General features: G+C 41.6%; 2 protein-coding genes across 9 annotated transcripts in view; one reads left to right on the top strand and one right to left on the bottom strand.

Moving 5' to 3' along the window:
* Positions 1 to 658: 658 nt before the first annotated feature.
* On the bottom strand, positions 659 to 13,338 carry GTPBP6 (GTP binding protein 6 (putative)). 5 transcript variants are annotated; one of them, XM_006277449.4, is made up of 10 exons: positions 12,965 to 13,338; positions 9,285 to 9,422; positions 7,386 to 7,456; positions 5,874 to 6,004; positions 5,005 to 5,075; positions 4,356 to 4,514; positions 2,776 to 2,984; positions 2,377 to 2,525; positions 1,803 to 1,955; positions 659 to 912 (listed from the first exon to the last, which is right to left on the bottom strand). In XM_006277449.4, the coding sequence occupies exons 1-10, from the start codon at positions 13,239 to 13,241 to the stop codon at positions 789 to 791; spliced, it is 1,482 nt and encodes a 493-aa protein (XP_006277511.2). In that variant the 5' UTR covers positions 13,242 to 13,338; the 3' UTR covers positions 659 to 788. The 5 variants fall into 5 exon arrangements, 4 of the variants coding, with proteins under 4 accessions (XP_006277511.2, XP_059576930.1, XP_059576929.1 ...); XM_059720948.1 differs by lacking the exon at positions 1,803 to 1,955 and adding an exon at positions 1,288 to 1,335 and having other exon boundaries at positions 824 to 912; XR_009459156.1 differs by having other exon boundaries at positions 888 to 912; positions 1,288 to 1,955.
* Positions 13,339 to 13,442: 104 nt separating this feature from the next.
* The window catches only part of LOC102563066 (cohesin subunit SA-2), a 99,185-nt gene continuing 94,613 nt past the window's right edge, over positions 13,443 to 18,014 (top strand). For all 4 annotated transcript variants that reach the window (XM_019485137.2, XM_019485138.2, XM_019485136.2 and 1 more), the window contains exons 1-2: positions 13,443 to 13,570; positions 13,767 to 13,886. In XM_019485137.2, the coding sequence (XP_019340682.1) occupies positions 13,846 to 13,886 (41 nt within the window). In that variant the 5' untranslated portion in view covers positions 13,443 to 13,570; positions 13,767 to 13,845. The remainder of the gene's footprint in view (positions 13,571 to 13,766; positions 13,887 to 18,014) is intronic.

Raw genomic sequence — 18,014 nt, 5'->3', positions numbered from 1 at the left:
CCAGAACAAGCTAGCAGGGGTCAGAGGGTCTCTAAACCTGAATGCTGCACTGTTTCTTCCCCTTCCACTGGAGCCCAAGGTGCTTGACTGAGGTGCAGCATAAGGAGGCTGCTGCTCAAATACCACAGAAGCCATGGCTCTGCAGACCAGATCCAAGGGCTCTGTGATCCTTACTTTCTGCTATAATAAATAAGTAAATTAAAACCTGTGTAGTAATGATCTTGCAGTAAGCAAAATGCTTAAAGAAACTAGCAGTGCCCAATTTACTCATAACACAGGCAAGCGTTTGTTTCTCCCTTCATTTTTTTTAACGGTTTACATTTTTTTTAACGGTGAAATAAAAGTGTCAAGTGCAGCAGTAATATTCCTAAAACTGTTACATTAAAGCTAGATTGTGATTTAAGAAACTTGGCAACTTGTTTTTATTGATTTCAGTAGTCCACAGACCGTTGAGGACCAGAGTTTAAAGCAGGTGTTCTATGCAGTTCTAATGTGCAGTGATGAATTCTTTATATTTTAAAACTAACAGTGGTGCTGTTCATTGTGTGTTTGCAAAAGACAGAGGCTGGAGGTTTGTTTTAATATTTTTAAGCACAGGCACTTAAGTAATATCAGCATTTTACATGCTGCAAATTCAGATGCGTCACATTCCAAAAACTGAAGATCAAATGACACATTTTTATTATATCTGAGCATGCAGTTTATTAGATTCATTGCAAATACTTTTAATGATGCATGATTCATTATTTTTCCAAACAGCAATGTTGTAGTAATCTTTTAGGATATTATTATTGTGGGAAAGTTTTTCTGAATTTGCCTAGGACAGATTCACTTATTATCACTTTTACGCTGGCTGTTCCATCATCAGGCATAACATCCACTTCTTGAACTGTTGCTTCTTTATACAGCCAACTGTAAAGATAAAATTAGCCTCTTGTGTAAGTATTCAGCATTTCCAAAAACATGAACACCAACAATAGATTATATGTTTTAAATTTAGATAATTTCACACTTTGAAAGAAACAAGCCTAACAAAGGGAAAACACCTTATTCTCCCAACAAGCTATTCCCTGTTCTGAGGAGGACAATATTTCATAAAAATCTCTCAAGATGGATTGTTTTGTGGCAGATTCAGATCTGGCTCTAGTTCCAGGGGTCAGTCTTTTGAATAAGTTATTTTTATGGACATACGCAGTAAAAATTAAACATTGATCATTTCTTACATGCTTTAGAACAAAAGAGTAGCTTCTTAGAAACAGAATTGAGACTTCTAATGGAGTCACTTACCATCTGGTCTGTGAGATCAGCTAGAGCAGCGTTTCTCAACCCACGTGTCTTGATCCAAAAGTAGGTCACAAGAATATATGAAAGGGTCACAAACAAATTTTAAAAATGGCTCTTTAAAGGAGAAAAATGTGGAAAACCATGGCTTTTTCCTTGCAGGCTGTCAGAATTCCAGTCTGCTTGGGGCCCTCCATGCCCCACGCACCCCTCCTCCTGCCCGACACACCCATCCACTGCCCCACACGCTGAGGGGCTTGGTCCTGGGGGTGGGAGCAGCCGATCAGGAGTAAGGGACACTGGACTGAGACTGGCCATTGATGTTTATAAGTTTGTCCTGGCACAAAAAAGGTTGAGAACCACTGAACTAGAGCTTCCAAACCTGTCTACAATTCTTATCACTGACTGAAATCCAAAGCAGTAGAAATTACCAGGCTTCTTGGAGAGTACAAAGCTAAGTTTCTTACCTAATACTTGCATGTCTTTCAAAATTTCTTAATACGCCAGGCACAATTGTTTACCTTAGTTGAGGTCCTGTTAAGTTGACCTTAATTGTCAGAATCTTCTTCCCTGTTGCTATCAAAACTGTCCTCTCAATTTCCTCCTTAAGATCCTGTAATCCATACCCATGAAGAGCAGAAATAGCTACAGCATTTGGTTCAATAGGCTCATACCTGGAAGATAACTACTATCAGCAAAAGATGTGGTGCATGAAGGTAACTTAATTGAAAAGCAGGAATTTGGCAGCAGATGTAGGTCATGACTATTAAAGGTAAAAGGAGGCTAGGTAGGTTCCATACATAGTATCTAAGTGTATTTGAGATTCTGGCCTCTTATTATATTGCCATATTACCTGCTGATCATAATGAATTCTAACCTTGTTTTATTTCTAAAGAGAAGTCTATCTTAAGATAATGTTTGTATGTGGAAAAAATTAAGGAACCATTATCAAATAGCTACCAAAAGGAGGCTGGAAGATCACCTCAGGCCTTGAAAACTAGCTTGCCTGCAAATACCTGCACAATGGCATGTGCTACATTAACACTAGGAAAGATGAAAGGGCAGTAAGTATCAGAAATGTACTTTTCCTCTTACCGTTCTACCAAATCTACTTTGTTATGAACTTCTACAATTGAATCCAGTAAATGGCTTGGGAGATTAAGATTCTTCAGGACAGACAAAACGCTTGCTTTCTGTTGGACAGTTTCAGGGTGACTAACATCCCTCACATGAACTATTAAATCCTAGAAAATATAAATACATAATACAGTTATTAATGAAGTATCCAAGTTTTCAGTGTTACAGACCAGTCTCACTGGCCAGATGAAGTGGCCTGTGTGTGGGGTTGGGCTGGCCTCGCATAGACCATATAGGTTGAGCACTACTGCTCTATTCTGAATAGAGTACCAGTTAACTTACACCCTCCTGCAGGAGTAACTATCATCAGAAACATAACTGTTGAAGCAATGATAGATTTTACAATCAGTTACTTACTGAGTGAGCCACCTCTTCTAAAGTGGCTGAAAAGGACCCAATGAGGTCATGAGGCAGATCAGAGAGAAACCCAATAGTGTCAACATAAATAACTGCTAGGTGTGAGGGTAGGTAGCCAGCATGAGCTGTAATATCAAGAGTGGCAAACAGCTGATCTTGAGGTTGCAGTCCTGCATCTCCAGTCAATGCCTTGATCAATGTGGTTTTCCCTAACAGAAATGAGAATTAAATTAATAGTTATAACAGTCTGCTCCAAATAAGAGTAAAATACTGAGTTCAAGTGTTTGAGTAATGTGATACATTACCTTTAGATCACTATCTTAAACCAAGAAGATATTGGCAGTGACTATTAGTCATTACCAACTGCTGGTCTACATAAAATTATAAAGTTAAAACTGAGTCTGTTTTTGTGATTTGGAATGAGATGTAATAGCGCATTTGGCATTCATGTTGGTAGTTTTAACTGAGAGGCCAAGGACTGCATTGGCATGCAGACTGATGAGTACAGCAGGAATGGTCCTATGTCCCTTGAGACACTGGTGTGGCAGCATTAAGAATCCTGCTTTGACACAGTGCAGATAGAATTTGAATCTCAAGCTCAGTTAACCTCACAGTATTTAGGAGCACAAAATATATGTGCTTTATAGCTCTTATGCTGTGAAGTCTGTAATAAAGAAATCTTTCTCTGGTAATATTCTAAAATTTATTTTCATAGCATTTGCAGACATGGCCAGGCATGTATTTTAGTTCAAGATATTTCATTCATGTGTGAAGCATGATTTTGTATAATCAAAGTAGGTATCTTTTTCTAAATTATAACTCTGCATTAATCTTAGACTTTAATTGGTTAGAGAAACATATTGGATTTTGTATTACCAAAGTGGTAAAATAGAGTATCTGTTTAACATTTGAGTCTTTCTTTATGAAGATGTTGAAGAGGGACAGAAATACAAGGGCCTGAAAATAATTTAGTCTGGAAATACCCGAAGATACTATCTCAAGAAACAAATTAAAGTTGATAAAGTCTCCTTTGTACTTAGAAAGTAGAGCACAAACATTCTATGAAGAGAAGCCACTGCTCTGCACCTCTTGTTTCCAACTCTCAAAACACTATACATAAATCAAATCCTACAGCAGCCCTGTAGGGAAGTACCTATTTCACACATTTCCAGGGCATTGCCAGGAGCAGAATTCAGCCCTCCAGACCTGAAGTTCCGTGCATCAATCACAAGGCTATTTTCCTGCACAGAGGTTCGAAATGTATAATTTCTCTTTTTCTTTTGACCAGTGATAAGAACATGTGTCGAGAAACCTAACATCCTTTAGTAGTGTTTGCAGACCACCAATTGCCAGGACTAGAAGCTAGGAATTTATCCAGAGCAAAACATGGCTGTAACAATGCAAAAGGTCTCACAAACAAACAGCGAGCGTTATTCATCTTTTTAACAATTTTTTTTGCTACTATTCATTAAACAATGAAGTCGAATAAAATATAAAGCCCATACCATGCTGAAAAGCTTCTAATTAATATTACAAATGTAAATTACTTTTGTGTAATAATTCCAAGAATTTCTTCTTACCACAATTAGTGTAGCCCATTACTGAGATCACTGGGAACTCACGCTTTTGACGCTGAGTTCTGAGTATAGATCTTTTTCTTCTTAAATTCTCCAAGGCATTCCTAATTTTTAATTCTCTCTCTCTCAAGAGACGAGTCTGAGTCTCCAAGAAAGTCTCACCTGAAAAATACAAATTAGCCAGTGATTGAGCAACCAAAACAGAAATGAAGCAAATAAATTGCATTGTAGAACTACTCAGGCAATGACAGTTAATAATATGGATTTGAAGCTTTCCCAAGAATACATGGATTCAGTTGCTCAATTAAGACAGAAACAAGATAAAGTTACAGCTGACTGTTAAAATCGTAACAACTAACTTACAGTCATTTGGGCTGCTTATTACTTTGAAGGGCAGCTACCATTCCCTCATGTGCTTTAAAATATTAATTAAAAATAACTCAGTCTTGGCACATGGCAACTTGATTGTTTAGTATAAACTGGGACTTTACTAGGGCTATAAACTTTAATTCTTTCAGAAAACCTTACCAGGAGTCTCAGATTTGCTTATTGTGAGGTTCCTGGCTCAGTTTCTTTGTCCACGACAAACACAAGTTTCTAAAGGTTATAGATTATAGCTATCCTGTAATTAACATAAGTATTTACACTTTACCTGAACCCATGATGTATCTTGATCCACCTCTTTGCTGATCTAAATGAGATACCTCAGTTTTCAAATTTGATCTGGCAGTGGAATAAGAATAACCTTTATATTAGTACAGTTGGCTTTTAATTAAAGGAAAATTAACATCACCTTGCAAACATGGGTATGCTGTAAAGCCTAAATATTACAGATGGGGAAATTGGGGCACAGAGAAAATAAGCAACTTGCCCCAAGCTAATTGTTGGGGGTGCAATCCAGATGTCCTACCTCTCAACCAATGGCTCTTAACCAAAAAAACCCACGGGTAGCAAATAACAATAGCAGAAAAGTGGACTTAGCTGAAATTTAAGGGGCAAATCATATACATATGTAACTCCTGCTGACTTCCATCATGTGTAGAAATTGCAAGATACAAAATAAAATATATAAAAATAAAACAATGCAGAGAATAAATGTCTTGCATCCTTCCTGGCTAAATCCTACTTGGTTAAACCAACCAGTATTTGATACTGGTTTATTATCCTTGACTGTCTGTTAAAAGATGTGCCATATATTGTTCAATCAATAAACTTGCTGCCAATGTCCCTGGTAGGTTACTTTGATGGGGATGAACTAATAATTTTCATTAGAAAGGTGTGTGGTAAGAACAGCTAATGAACACCCTCTGTTTTTGCTGGTCAACAGTAAAAAGCCTAAAATAAAGCTGTATTCTAATGTGTTCTAAGTAGTCATGGTACAAAATGCATAAAAGCATATTAGACAATAAACAACCTTAGCATTTTTTCTTAAAGAAGAGCATTACCATTGTACTTATTGTGAAGAAAAGCCTTTACTAATATATCAGAAAATTAATGCCTGATTTATGCAGCTTGAGGTACCTGAGAAGTGGGATTTCAGCCAATGCTATCTGAAGTTTTGCTTCCTTAGTCCGAGCATTGCAACGAAAAATATGAAGGACAACTGTGTATCTGTCAAAAACCTTCACGCCCCAGGCATCTTCCAGTTCTTTCTTTAAAAATGTAAGATAAGATAACCTGAAGGTTTTTTAAATATTAAATTGTATTAAATTGTATCTGTAGCCAATGAAGCCCTAGGTTCAGAGGACCTCAGGCTCTTGTTCAGGTGGCTAGTTAAGACCCAGAGCATGCAAGAAGTAAAATCCCAACTGCAAGTGAAGTTCAGATGCAACAACTTTGTTCCCAAATTTTTGATCCAAGGCCCAATGTTGCCTTCAATGAATTCTGAATCAAGCTTTTAGGACAACTCATGTTCCTGAAAAATGCATTGAGGAAATCATCTACTAACTCTTGGGAGAAAGAATAGGCTTTTGTGGGAATGAGGAAGGGATCTTATAAAGGCAGAAAAGAACACCCCAGAACTGAGTAAAAAACTTATTTTTATTAGTTTTACATAGGCTGGTTACATGAATTCAAAAGGATAATAGACCCAATTCAGGAAGATAGTTTAACAGGAAAGGAATCCCACTGAAATCAGTGGAGCTACTCAGGTACTTAAAGTTATTAGACATGCTTAAATACTTTAAAGACTCAGGGCTGGGTTAAATTACATCCAAGAAGTTGTTACAAAACCTACAATCAACAGAAAACATTCATAAATAGGGAAAGGCTGGAAAATGTGAAAAAATGTTGAGAGAAAGGTTGTCTCAACATTTTGTTAAAAAATGGAATTTGAAATTTGTTTACCAGCTCCATCCATATCTTTTAAAATCTATATAAAACCTGTTTGTAAAAGAATAGCATTCTCTTCACACATCTGGAATACAGATATCTCAGGCTGGGTTTCTGTGAGAGACTTAGAAATTCTATGTGAACATCTGGATGTCTATCTAGGCATTTCTAAAAGTACTAATCCCTGTAATACATAAAAGGTTCAAAAACCCATAGTTTTGAGTGTCCTAGAGTACAAACAATAAAAGCACAGACAAAAAGTGAACAATGGAGTCAAATTTTAAATTCTTTGGGTTTTAATAATCTAAGGGCTCATTAGTAAGGCAGGCATAGGGTGTTTTTAATATAGACTGTAATAAGATATTGTCCCTTTAAAACATTTGCGTTTTAAGTGTAAAAATAGAAGCACATACAAATTCAAATATATGTAAAGATCAGATTCATTTTGGATTTTATTTAACAGAGTTGGTGGCAGAACCCAGATTAAATGATTATCAGATTGTTGACAAGTGAAATTCAACCATGGAGGAAAAGGACATAATGTCCAATGAAGTCAGTCAACGGGTGCAGGATAAATTTGGTCCAATTGACTTTGAATGCTATTATGTATAGCTTCTGAGTCATAATTTGGCCTCTATATCACTACATTCCAAATTCAGTCTCTGGAAACTAAAGAACACATTTAAATATTATTTTACTTACCTTTGTCAGTGTAGATATTCTTTCTAAATTCAAGAAGACAGCTGTTGCTTGGGGTAATCTTTTAATCTTTTCTAAAATAGAGAATTGCATGGTGTAATTTGGAATGGTCAATATCAAACACATGCAAACAGACTATTTTAATGATACTTTACATATATTTTTAATGGCAAGTGTATACATACAAGTGCATACACTTGTCTTTTTAAAGGCAAGTCTATGCTCCTGGAACACTAGACTAAGCAAAAGAGAACTACATTCTTTGTTCCTGGACCAGATGCCTCACTGGCAGCAGTGCATGCTTTCAAGTACTATACTGACAATTTTCTTTAAGCAAATTCTAGAGGAACTAGCTGAAAGGGTGGAAGAATTCTGTATTTATTCACACACGTGTGCCCCTTTTTCTGAAAAACAAGCCCTCCAAAATTGGGAGGCAAGTCTTGAGTAAGGAAGCTGAATTTTTTCTTTGCTAGCATAGAAGCAGGGAAACGGTATGTTGTAATGGCTGCCAGGATGGCTGTTGCTGATCTCTTAACTCCAGCAAGCAGAAACTAGCATTAAACCTCTCACAGCCACTAAGGTATTTGCAGTATGTATTGGCTGAGCACTGTATCTTGTGCCTAAAGCAACAACTGAGCTGGCTTAGGGCAAATGTTCTGCTGCCTGAAGTTTGCAGTATCTTGATAAGGCTTGTAATGTGAAAGTAACACTTTATTATTTACAAGAAGTCATATAAAGAACTATTTATACTAAAGTAGCAACAGTCTTGCTACTGTCCTTGCAAAGATCTGGAGCCTAACTTTGCTACTTTTCTGCCACACAAGGAAGCTTCTGTTGCCTCACTCAAACTGTTTCCTGGGATGCCACACTTCCTGGATGCTCCATGGAGCAGAACTCATAACTCTGGAAATATGTTTTACAAGTCATAAAACAGAAAAAAAGAAGGTGCATGTCTTATTTGGGGGTACGTGGCATGCAAGGAAATATGATAAACCTATGTATTTAATGGGCATAGAAATAGTATTATGTGCTGCAATTGTCAGCAAGCATGCTAACTGGGATGCTTCTTTATGTCGTGAAAATTTGGAACTGCACTAAAAAATTAACTTGCTTCATACAGCTCATCGGACAATCACTAAATATTAATCACTACTGACCTGGGTCAAAAAAATGATACAAATTGTCATCACTACATAAAGTTGGTTACTTAATTTTACTTCAAATAAATGCATATATCACATTTTCTCAGAGATGTGGTTATTTCTATCCTCTGATTCATTTTACATGTTTTTAATAATTAATTTCTTTACTGTCCGAGCCCCCAAGGTCTGGAACAGCCTGCCACCGGAGGTGGTTCAAGAGCCTACATTGAACACCTTCAAGAGCAAACTGGATGCTTAATTTGCTGGGATCCTATGACCCCAGCTGACTTCCTGCCCTTGGGCAGGGGGCTGGACTCGATGATGTTCCGAGGTCCCTTCCAGCCCTAATGTCTATGAAATAAGTGTCTAAGAAGCCCATCTATAAACAGGTCACGGAGTAAAGTTTTAGGGTATGGACAAATATACATCGGGAGCTCCTTGGCACTGGGCAGCAGCTGTAAATGTTATTACTGGATGTTACCAGTGGGTGTACATGAGCCTGTAGTGATACATGCGAAACAAAACTGCTTAAGCTTTACCACTGCTTCATTCAGGGGCAAAGCTGAGGCGATTTAGCTCCCTGTCATCACTCATGCACAGAAATTAAAGCCTAACAATTACTGTGTTCTTTATTTGACGTTGCTCCAAGTGTATCTTTGTCTATACCCGTAGTCTTCTCCATCATTGGCACTGATCTTAGCTAAAGTTGCTTCTGTACTCTGTTTGACACGTGGTTTTAAGACATCCTTGGTTTTCTTACCTGTCAAAATTTGAAAATTTCCTTTGCCAAAAATAAGCTTCTGGTCAAGATTTTTTGTAGGAAGAATTATTTTATCTAACACTGTCCAGTTATGGAGGGTATTTACAAGAGCAACAGCTTCTGCTACCTGTAATTCAGCTGTCACATGGGGAAAAAAAAGAAAAGGTTATAGTACACAGTCCCCCCCCTTTGCACACAAATTTCTCACATTTCAGTAAGTACACAAGAAAAGTATGCAAGTCTGGTCTACGCTTAATTTCTACTGGCACAGTTAGTTAAGAGAGTGAAAAAAAACCCCATTCCCTAACTAGCACAGTTATACTGTAAAGTCCTAGTTCAGATGTAGTTTTATTATCAAAAAAGGTCCTTTTGCCAGTATAGCTTATTTTAGGGGTCAGCAGTGTTTTCTGTTTGCAGTTTGGGTCAAAGCCAGGCTGGAGCTAGGACCTGTCCACAGCTTCTTCCCGCTGCCTAGTCATGGTGTAGCAGAGGCAAAGTCCCCTACCCTGTTCTGCAGACTGAATTCAATGGCTCTGCAGACAGGAGGCTGCCAACTCCCAGCTTATTCCATTTGGAGAGCTGATATAAGTTACACTGGCATAAGAGCTCTTAATTCTGTCACCAATAAGGAAATTATGTTGCATATTGTATCAACACTGTACCTGGAACCTAAGGGCACTTATTTACATGTGTTCTGACACATACCATGTGCTCTGACATGGTCTTGATTAATCATCGAGTCTGCTGGAGCCTTCTAATCAGAACGCTCCAGTGTGTGGCAGCATCTTGTGTAGTTAGCGTCCCCGTACTTCAAAATGGCAGTGTAGGTGCTTTAACTAAAGCTCTTTCACTGAGCTTTAGTTAAAGTGCCCCTACTGCCATTTTCAGGAGCCTCTCTAATTAAAATGCCACCCCCCCAGCATGTTTATAGGTGTCCTAAAAGACCTACACAGGCAGATGATGGAACTGTCACCACCCCCTCTCCATTTTAGAATGACAGCAAAACAACACCCGAATAGCTCTTCAATGCTTAGAAAAAATATTTAAAGAATTTCTAGAGCTGGGCACATTATTACTGATATTGATTATGCTGGTTCATCCACAACAGCAGTATTACAAGGCAGCCAAGTTCATTCTTGCTTTACTGAAAACATAGCAAACAGGGCATCAGTGCTGTGTTGATTCATTTGGGCAGTCTTTTGACCCTTGCAGATCTCATTCATTTTAATGGGACTCTATATAGTCATAGCGATGATCCTGGCAAATCAGATCATACAACTGAGGTTTAAGTTTTCTAAATAAGGAAATAGAATGAGACTGTTGTAAAAAAATTAGTATCCATTTTTCCCTAAATGCAAGAGAAGTTCTTGCTATTTAAAAACATTTTATTTTTCTCAAAAAATGTTTGTCTGTTTAAATACTTTGACTTTTGTTCAAATTTTCATGTTCTTTATAAATGCAAGGTAACTGGGATTTTTTTGGGTGGGAGAATAAGTTCGAAATATTTAGCAGGTTGTAAGCAGGGGTCATGACCATTTTCCCTTTTTTTAAACCTCAAGGGGGAACATGAGACTATGGCATGGAAATGGTTGAAAAATCACCAAAAAAGTCTGTCTCATGCCCCCTCAGTCACACGACACAGTAGTTTGCAACATTTGTTGTGGCCACAACACTGACAAATTGGGATGTTTTAGACTGATTATCAGGATAAAATTCCTAGATAGGAGATAAATCAGGGTGTAGAAAGTGGGGGAAGTTCCACAACTTAAACTTAGAGCTTAAAATTGCACTGAACAAGACACACTGCTCACCAAATTGGCTGCAACGACCATTTTTTAAAACTGATCGAGAGGCAACGCATGGATGGTATCTGAAAAATCTGATGGCAGTTACTGTACTTATTACAAATGTCATCACTTTTATTCGCAGGGAAGCAGGGAAAGGTGGAAATGTAAAATACCTCTGCGTGATCTTAATGCTTTCTGTTACTCTTCTACAGAAATTTGGATTTGGAGCAGGGTCACCCAAAAGCAAGTTCTTATCACCCTAAACAGGTGGGAGATTGCAAGGTCTGTTACCTAGCTACGAGGGATACACAAACATCAAATCTCACTGAATGAATGAATTCAGCAAGGACTTGTCATCACTAATCAGTCTGATTGCCGGATAGAGTGAAATGTTGCTTTAACTTCAAGCTAGCTGGATCATCAGAATACGTGGGTTGAGATTTGAGTATTGCTAATTTTCAAGTAACACGAATTCAACTACTTTGTGTTGCTAGGCTCTGTGTAACGTGAGCATAGTTTTGTGGTGTGACCGCTTATCTTTGGGCTAGACTGCCTACAGAGGTGTTAGTTCAATCCAACACAGCAGTAAAGATAAGCCCTGAGCACAGCTGATCATGTGCATAGTTTACAAGATAAGGGCCTAAAAGTCATTATGAACATGCTTCTTTTTTGAACAATATCTCAGGGGGAAGTTACACGTTACACTCAGATCATATTAAGGGCACTTCAAACATGAGCATCCATGTCTAAAAACTCTTTTAACTCATGCCACTTCAGGTGAGTTAACCTTGGGCCATGCTGCCTAGCTTGTGTTAGGGTAACTTCAGATATTTTTCCATGCTCTCTGGAGATAAAATAAGCAATATGCAGTCCTCCAGCATCCCAGGATGCACCTCTCCCAGTCCCTCTCTTCACCCTGAGCAGGACTAGAGGCCAGGTGTCCTGGCTCCTAGCCATACCCTTACTCACCAGGCCTCTAGCGGCAAGTCAGAGCTGCACAGGCAAGAAATGGCATTAACCCTCAATCTGAAAAATGCTCACAGCACGTTCTAACTTTACCAAACTTCAACAAATGTAACATCCCAGAGATGCAGTAGGGGCTAAGTCAGGGGAAGGCAACCCCTGACACATGCCAGTCCTCAGGACAGACAGCGGGGGGAGCTGCGAGGGGCCCAATCCTTGTTGTGGCAGTGCTTTAATTAGAGCAGCTCTCAGAGCCACTCTAATCAAAGTACCCTCCCCCCCATACTCCCAGAGCTTTAGATAAAGCACCCGCTGCCCTTTTGATGCGCAGGGACGCCAATACATGAGAGGTGGACATCTGCTAGAAGACAGCAATTGTCATGCACCAACAGACTCATTTCATTGAGTAACAACCAGGGATCCTGGTTTTCTCTGAGACAGACATATATATCTCCATCTCGATCTGTGTATTACTGGTGCTTCTTTATGAATCGGGGAAAAGTGTGGATATATACACAGATATATGTCTATATAGATTACTCTCCCTAGATATAGATATACATACATAGTTTTGATCACAGAAAAATGTGGATTTTCTCTAATCAAAATGAAGCACCAGTAATATATAGATGTATATCTGTGTATCGGAGTAGATCGATAGCTTTCTCTCTATATATATAATTTTGATAGTGAAAAACTGTGGATTTCAGGTTCCTTTTTTTAATCCGGAAGTTGGGGGTTTTCTCTGATCAAACAAAGCCAGGACCCCTAGCAAGACCAGCGCCACGTGCGGGGCCCCCAGCGCCCCCCGGGGTGCAGCAACGAAACCCCTTGCTCGTCCTGCCGCAGCCCCGGGGCCGGCCCAGCACTCGCCCAGCTGTGAAAGGCGCCCCAGCAGCCGGCACGCGACGCCCCTGGGGCGGGCCCCACCTGCGCGGCGCCGCTTCAGGCCGCCGGCCCTGGGCTGCACGACGAACATGCGCTGCACGCCGGTAAGCGGCAGCAGTACGGGCCCCAGCAGCGCCTCCAGCTCCTCCTCGGCGTCGTCCCCGCCCAGGTCCCCGCCGGCCCCCGAGCGGCTCCAGCTCAGCGCGGCGCCGTTGCAGCCGAGGGCGCGGGCGGGCGGCAGAGGCCGGAAGCGCCGGGGGTGCGCGCGCAGCCCGCGGGCCACCAGCGCCGCCGCCCAGCGCAACGGCCCGCACGCCATCCCGGTCCGCGCCCGAATGGGGCCGTGTCCCCCGCCCGGGCCCTGAGCCCCGCGGCGTCCCCGGGAAACCGGCCACCGCCGCCCCGCGCCGCGCGTTCCGTGCCCTCCGGGGCGCTCTGCCCTCTGCCGGCTGCGGCACGTGACTGCGGGCCGGGGCAGCGGATTGGCTGCGCGGAGGGTTCTGGCTCTGGGCGGGGTCTGTGCAGCCTAGGCTGGTCGCGCGCGGGGGCAGCGGAGGTCTTCCTTCACTGCGTTGCACTGCATTGCAGCCCCCCCCCCGCCCCTGCAGTGTAGCCTCCTTGCGTTGCACCCCCAGGAGCGCGCTCAGGGTAGGGGCAACCCCCCCATGCCCACACTGCAAGGGCGCTGGGCTCACTGCATGCTCCCCGCTCCTGCCTCTTGTGGCTGTGAAGTGCCAGGCCTTTGCCTTCCCCGCTGCTGGGCATGTCTTTCCACCCCCTTGCTGGGTGGTGGGGATGCGGGGTTGCTTCTGGTTCTTAGCTGCTTTTTCCCCCCCAAACCCAGGTAGGAACCGAGTGGAACCGGGGGGGCCCTGCTGCTCTTGTCTCTGTGCTGTCCACACCGCCAACAGGATGCAGCGGAGATGATCGCGGAGCCCAGCAGTGCTATCGCCGCCAGCCACCAGTAAGTCCAGGCAGCCGTGGCTGCAATGCTTCAGGGCAGGGCTGGGCAGCTGGTGGCTGGTGAGGGGTTAATGTATGGCCCTCTGCTTCTTGCCTAACTCTGTTGCTCCTGTCCCTGTGGTGGGGGCTGGGGTCTTTGGGGCAGGCAGCAGGGCTCATGGGGGGCACACCTGGAAGCAGAGGGGACCTTGCACTGTCCACACAGCAGTGCTGGCAGAAGGGTCACGTGGTGGCAGTGCAGGGGGTGGGCTTGCACAGCTGACATGGTGGAGGCTGTGCAACAGCAGCAGGGTGGGGCGGGAGATCTCGTGTGGCTGGGGACTGGTCATGCCACAGTACATGCTCACCCATGCAGTGGCGGCAGTGGGGGGAGGTTGGGTAGCAGAGGGGCTATGCTTTGGCAGGGGGGAGTTTGTAGGCTGTATAGCCTATGACCCATGATTAATGCTGCTCTGAAACCAGACAGCCCTGCTTGGGGCATTGCCTCTGCAGTGACAGGGTGGGTTCATGCTGCATGGCTGTTTGGGCCAGGTTTTTTGTCTGTGATCTGCTCTTACTGTTCCACTGACTGCTTCCTCTATCCCTTCCTTTTAAGTAGATCGTGCCTTCATCTAGTCCAGTGGCTCTCAACCTTTTTTGTACCAGGACCCATTTGCAAACATAGATGGCCAGTCCTGATCCAGTACCCTTCATTGCTCCTGCCCCAGCCCCCAGTCCCCCCAGTACGTGGGGCCCCAAGCAGTCCCAGCTTGCAAGGAAAAAGCCATGGTTTCCCATGTTTTTCTCCTTTAAAGAAGAATCCATTTTTAAAGTTTGATCATGACCCTTTCATATATTCTTGCGACTCACTTTTAGTTTGCAACCCATGGGTTGAGAGACGCTGATCTAGTACGTTCGTTCTGTGCCTTTGATCTGCTTTGGCTTTACCGTGGGTGCACTTGCACATCAAACCTTCAGACTCTTAGTCTAACCTTGCTATTTGTTTACTATGAGAGATACTATCCCTTGGCAAGGTGACGTGTAACTTAGATGCATTTAGAACAATATTTGCAAACCTCAAGGAATAGGAATGACAAACAAATTAAAAGCAGAATTAAGAACTGGACAAAATTGTCCAGATTCACAAGAGAGGAGGAGGAGCTTTGTACATGCACTACCCCTTTCTGTATGTCTTTGCATCCTTGTTAAGCCTCATAAAATATAACCAATTGCCTGATGATCTGTTAGCTCCTGAACAAGCCACCTCTGCTGGCATGAGGAGGTGTGCTCATCGCTAGGCCTTGTTGATGAGAGTTTACTTTTGGCTCGGGTTCCCTTCCACTCTTTTCAGTGGTTTCCCATTGGACGTAAGCTCATCAATTAAGATGTTATGTAGAAGAGTTAGGGGTAAGGTGGGAATCTAATATGGCCTCTGAAATATTTTTAGTGATATAGCAACCAGCTTTATTATAGCTTGTACTATTCTTTATGTTTGTAGGTATCATTTAGTAATACAGGTTGACTGCCCCTTACACACACTTAAATTGTAGTAAAGATGGAATCTGGTTAAATATGGTCCAAGTATCTGGCCCCAAATATATACAAACAAAAACCAGATACTGAGACCCCCAGATACCAAAGACAGATTGGAATTGAGAATATAACAGGTCTTTACTTCCCATTTAGCCCATGGTTCCCTCTAGATGGTGTAGTTTATTGACTAGCAAGGGGACCATATTGTGAAGATTAGTGCAAGGTACAGATGTGCTCATAATTCTTTAGCAGCAAAGTTTAAAATTCAAAGCTACTAGCAGACAGAGAAGCAGTCCTAGCTGTGCTTTCCTTTTTACAGATGAGAGCTCATTTGTAATCATAAAATCCAAGATCATTTTTAGGTACAAAAGGATGGTGGTGATTTTAAAGATATCAGATGCACATCTATGCTTTCAAAACATGGCATGGGAAATTTGCATGCAGGCACCCACACACTCTTCAAAGGCCTTTCTCCGAGGTTACATATGAAATCTTTCAGTGCTACCAGTTGTAACGGTATGTACATTAATTCTCAAACCCAAAGGTGCCATAGCTATCTTTTCTGTGACACAGGATACAGGAATTTAATTCATTTTGAAAATATTTTAAACAATTCTAATATCTTAACAATGATTAAAGATTTGCCAAAAACAAAAATCACATCCATTTAATTTAGTTCAGTAGTGCCAGCTAAATGGCCCCAAATTTGTGTCCAAATCCTGCAACTACTTAAGCAGATCATCATATCATAGAATTAGGCTTGGAAAGGACCTCAAGGATCATATAGTTCAACCTCCTGCATGAATACTATTTCTAAAGCATCACTATCTAGCCTCCAAATGCACCCCTTTTTCATCAAGAAAGCCTAAAGGATACATGTACTTATGTTTTTGTAAAATGTAGGTCTTAAGTTGTGGTTAAAAGCTCTCTACCAAAAATAATCATAAACATTTTGAGAGAGAGGAACTTTGCCACTTACCAGAAAGAGAAATTGTCCTATTGAAGTACAAGACAAGGTTTTTTCCCCTCAATCAGCCTGGAAACAAAGCCCCTTCTCATATATTCACCCACAAGGAAACCTTGTTAAATACATTGTCTGTCATTAAACTGGCAGAAGCAGCATGTGGAATGCTGGAATGGGATGGAAATGGAATGTCATAATGATGGAAACCAACTATGAAGCTGATTAAGTGCAGCTAGCACTGAGCATGACTATAAAATACATAGCCTATACTGGGCAAACATGCAGATGGGAACCTACTACAAAGATAGGTTAGTGCAGGAGTGGGCAGTTATTTGGGCCTGAGGGCCACTTAGGTAATTTTCATAAGCTGTCATGGGCTGAGTCAGCATTTCCCTCCCCCCTGCCCCAAACAACTTGTCAAAACTCTCCATGGGGCTTTGAGTGGGCAGGAAGCAGTGTTTGAGAACAAGACAGGTATGATCTACTCCCTGCATACCCTGCCCTGTGTGGTGGGGGTGTGCACAGGGACGTGTGTGTGTGGGTGAGCGGGGCTTCCTGGGAGTCAGCTGGGGGTGAGGGGAGGTATGTGAAATGCTGTTGACTCTGCTGGGGCTCAGCCCAATGAACTATATGATAAATTATGAGGCTTTTGGTTTTGGATTAATATCATGCATAGTTTGTACTACCTCTGAGTAGGTGCCAGAGGGCTGCTTAAAAGTGTGTGTATGGCATACCTGTGCTAAAACTTGCAGCAGTTTCCAAAAAAGACAAAATGCATCAATTCTGAATGAACTCGTTCTATGGGTACTATGTGCAAATTGCTACAGCTATGTTTATTTGGAAGGTCACCATTTTCAAATTTGCTCATCTGTGCTCAGAGAGATCAGGGTTTGACCGTAAAGATTGGGGGGCGGGGGGGAAGGGGCTTCAGGGGGAAGAAATTGAAGGAGGCAGAGGGCAAGGGGGCTGTTTGAACCCCCATATTTATTTTTCCTCTAGCAGTGAGAAGGGGACGAATTCAAGACAAAACTTCAATAATTAGATTCTATACCTGGAAATTTATACTGTATTTATACATTTTATATATATAGAACCTAATTATTGCAGATTCATCTTATAGTCAGGGTGGTCTTGTATTTGAGTAAATATGAGGACCAAAATACTTGCTAACAGATACAAAATAAATCTGCCTGAGTGATCTAGGGAACTAAAAACTTGATAGAGTTAGTTTTGCTCAGATTCTTTGTGCTGTGGTATGTATGTATGGGTATATATTTGTACCTGTGTAAATGCATATACATAAATAAAACATATGCACGTGCATGCACCCACACACACAGTAATGCCTAAAGATCTATATTGCCTAAACTTCCAAATCAGTAAAAACTTGTATATGGGTCCTGTATGTATCTTTGAGCATTATTGGACAGTAAGATAACTAGTTCCTGTGCCACAGCCTTCTAAATAAAAACCTTACAGACAATAAAAAGGAGGAGGGAGAGAAAGGGAAACACGGTTTTTTTCTTCCATTTACTTTGCCTTGTTTTATTGGTTCTTCCTAACTTGGTGGGGTTTGGTGGTTTGTATGTTGCAGCTTGTGATGTTGCTTTACAGGAGTGTCCTGATAATTCAAATGATGTAGAAGGTTTTGGT

This window comes from Alligator mississippiensis, chromosome 1, assembly GCF_030867095.1.
Source record: "Alligator mississippiensis isolate rAllMis1 chromosome 1, rAllMis1, whole genome shotgun sequence".
NCBI classification, from domain to species: Eukaryota; Metazoa; Chordata; order Crocodylia; family Alligatoridae; genus Alligator; species Alligator mississippiensis.
This window is presented reverse-complemented; position numbering and strand designations above follow the sequence as displayed.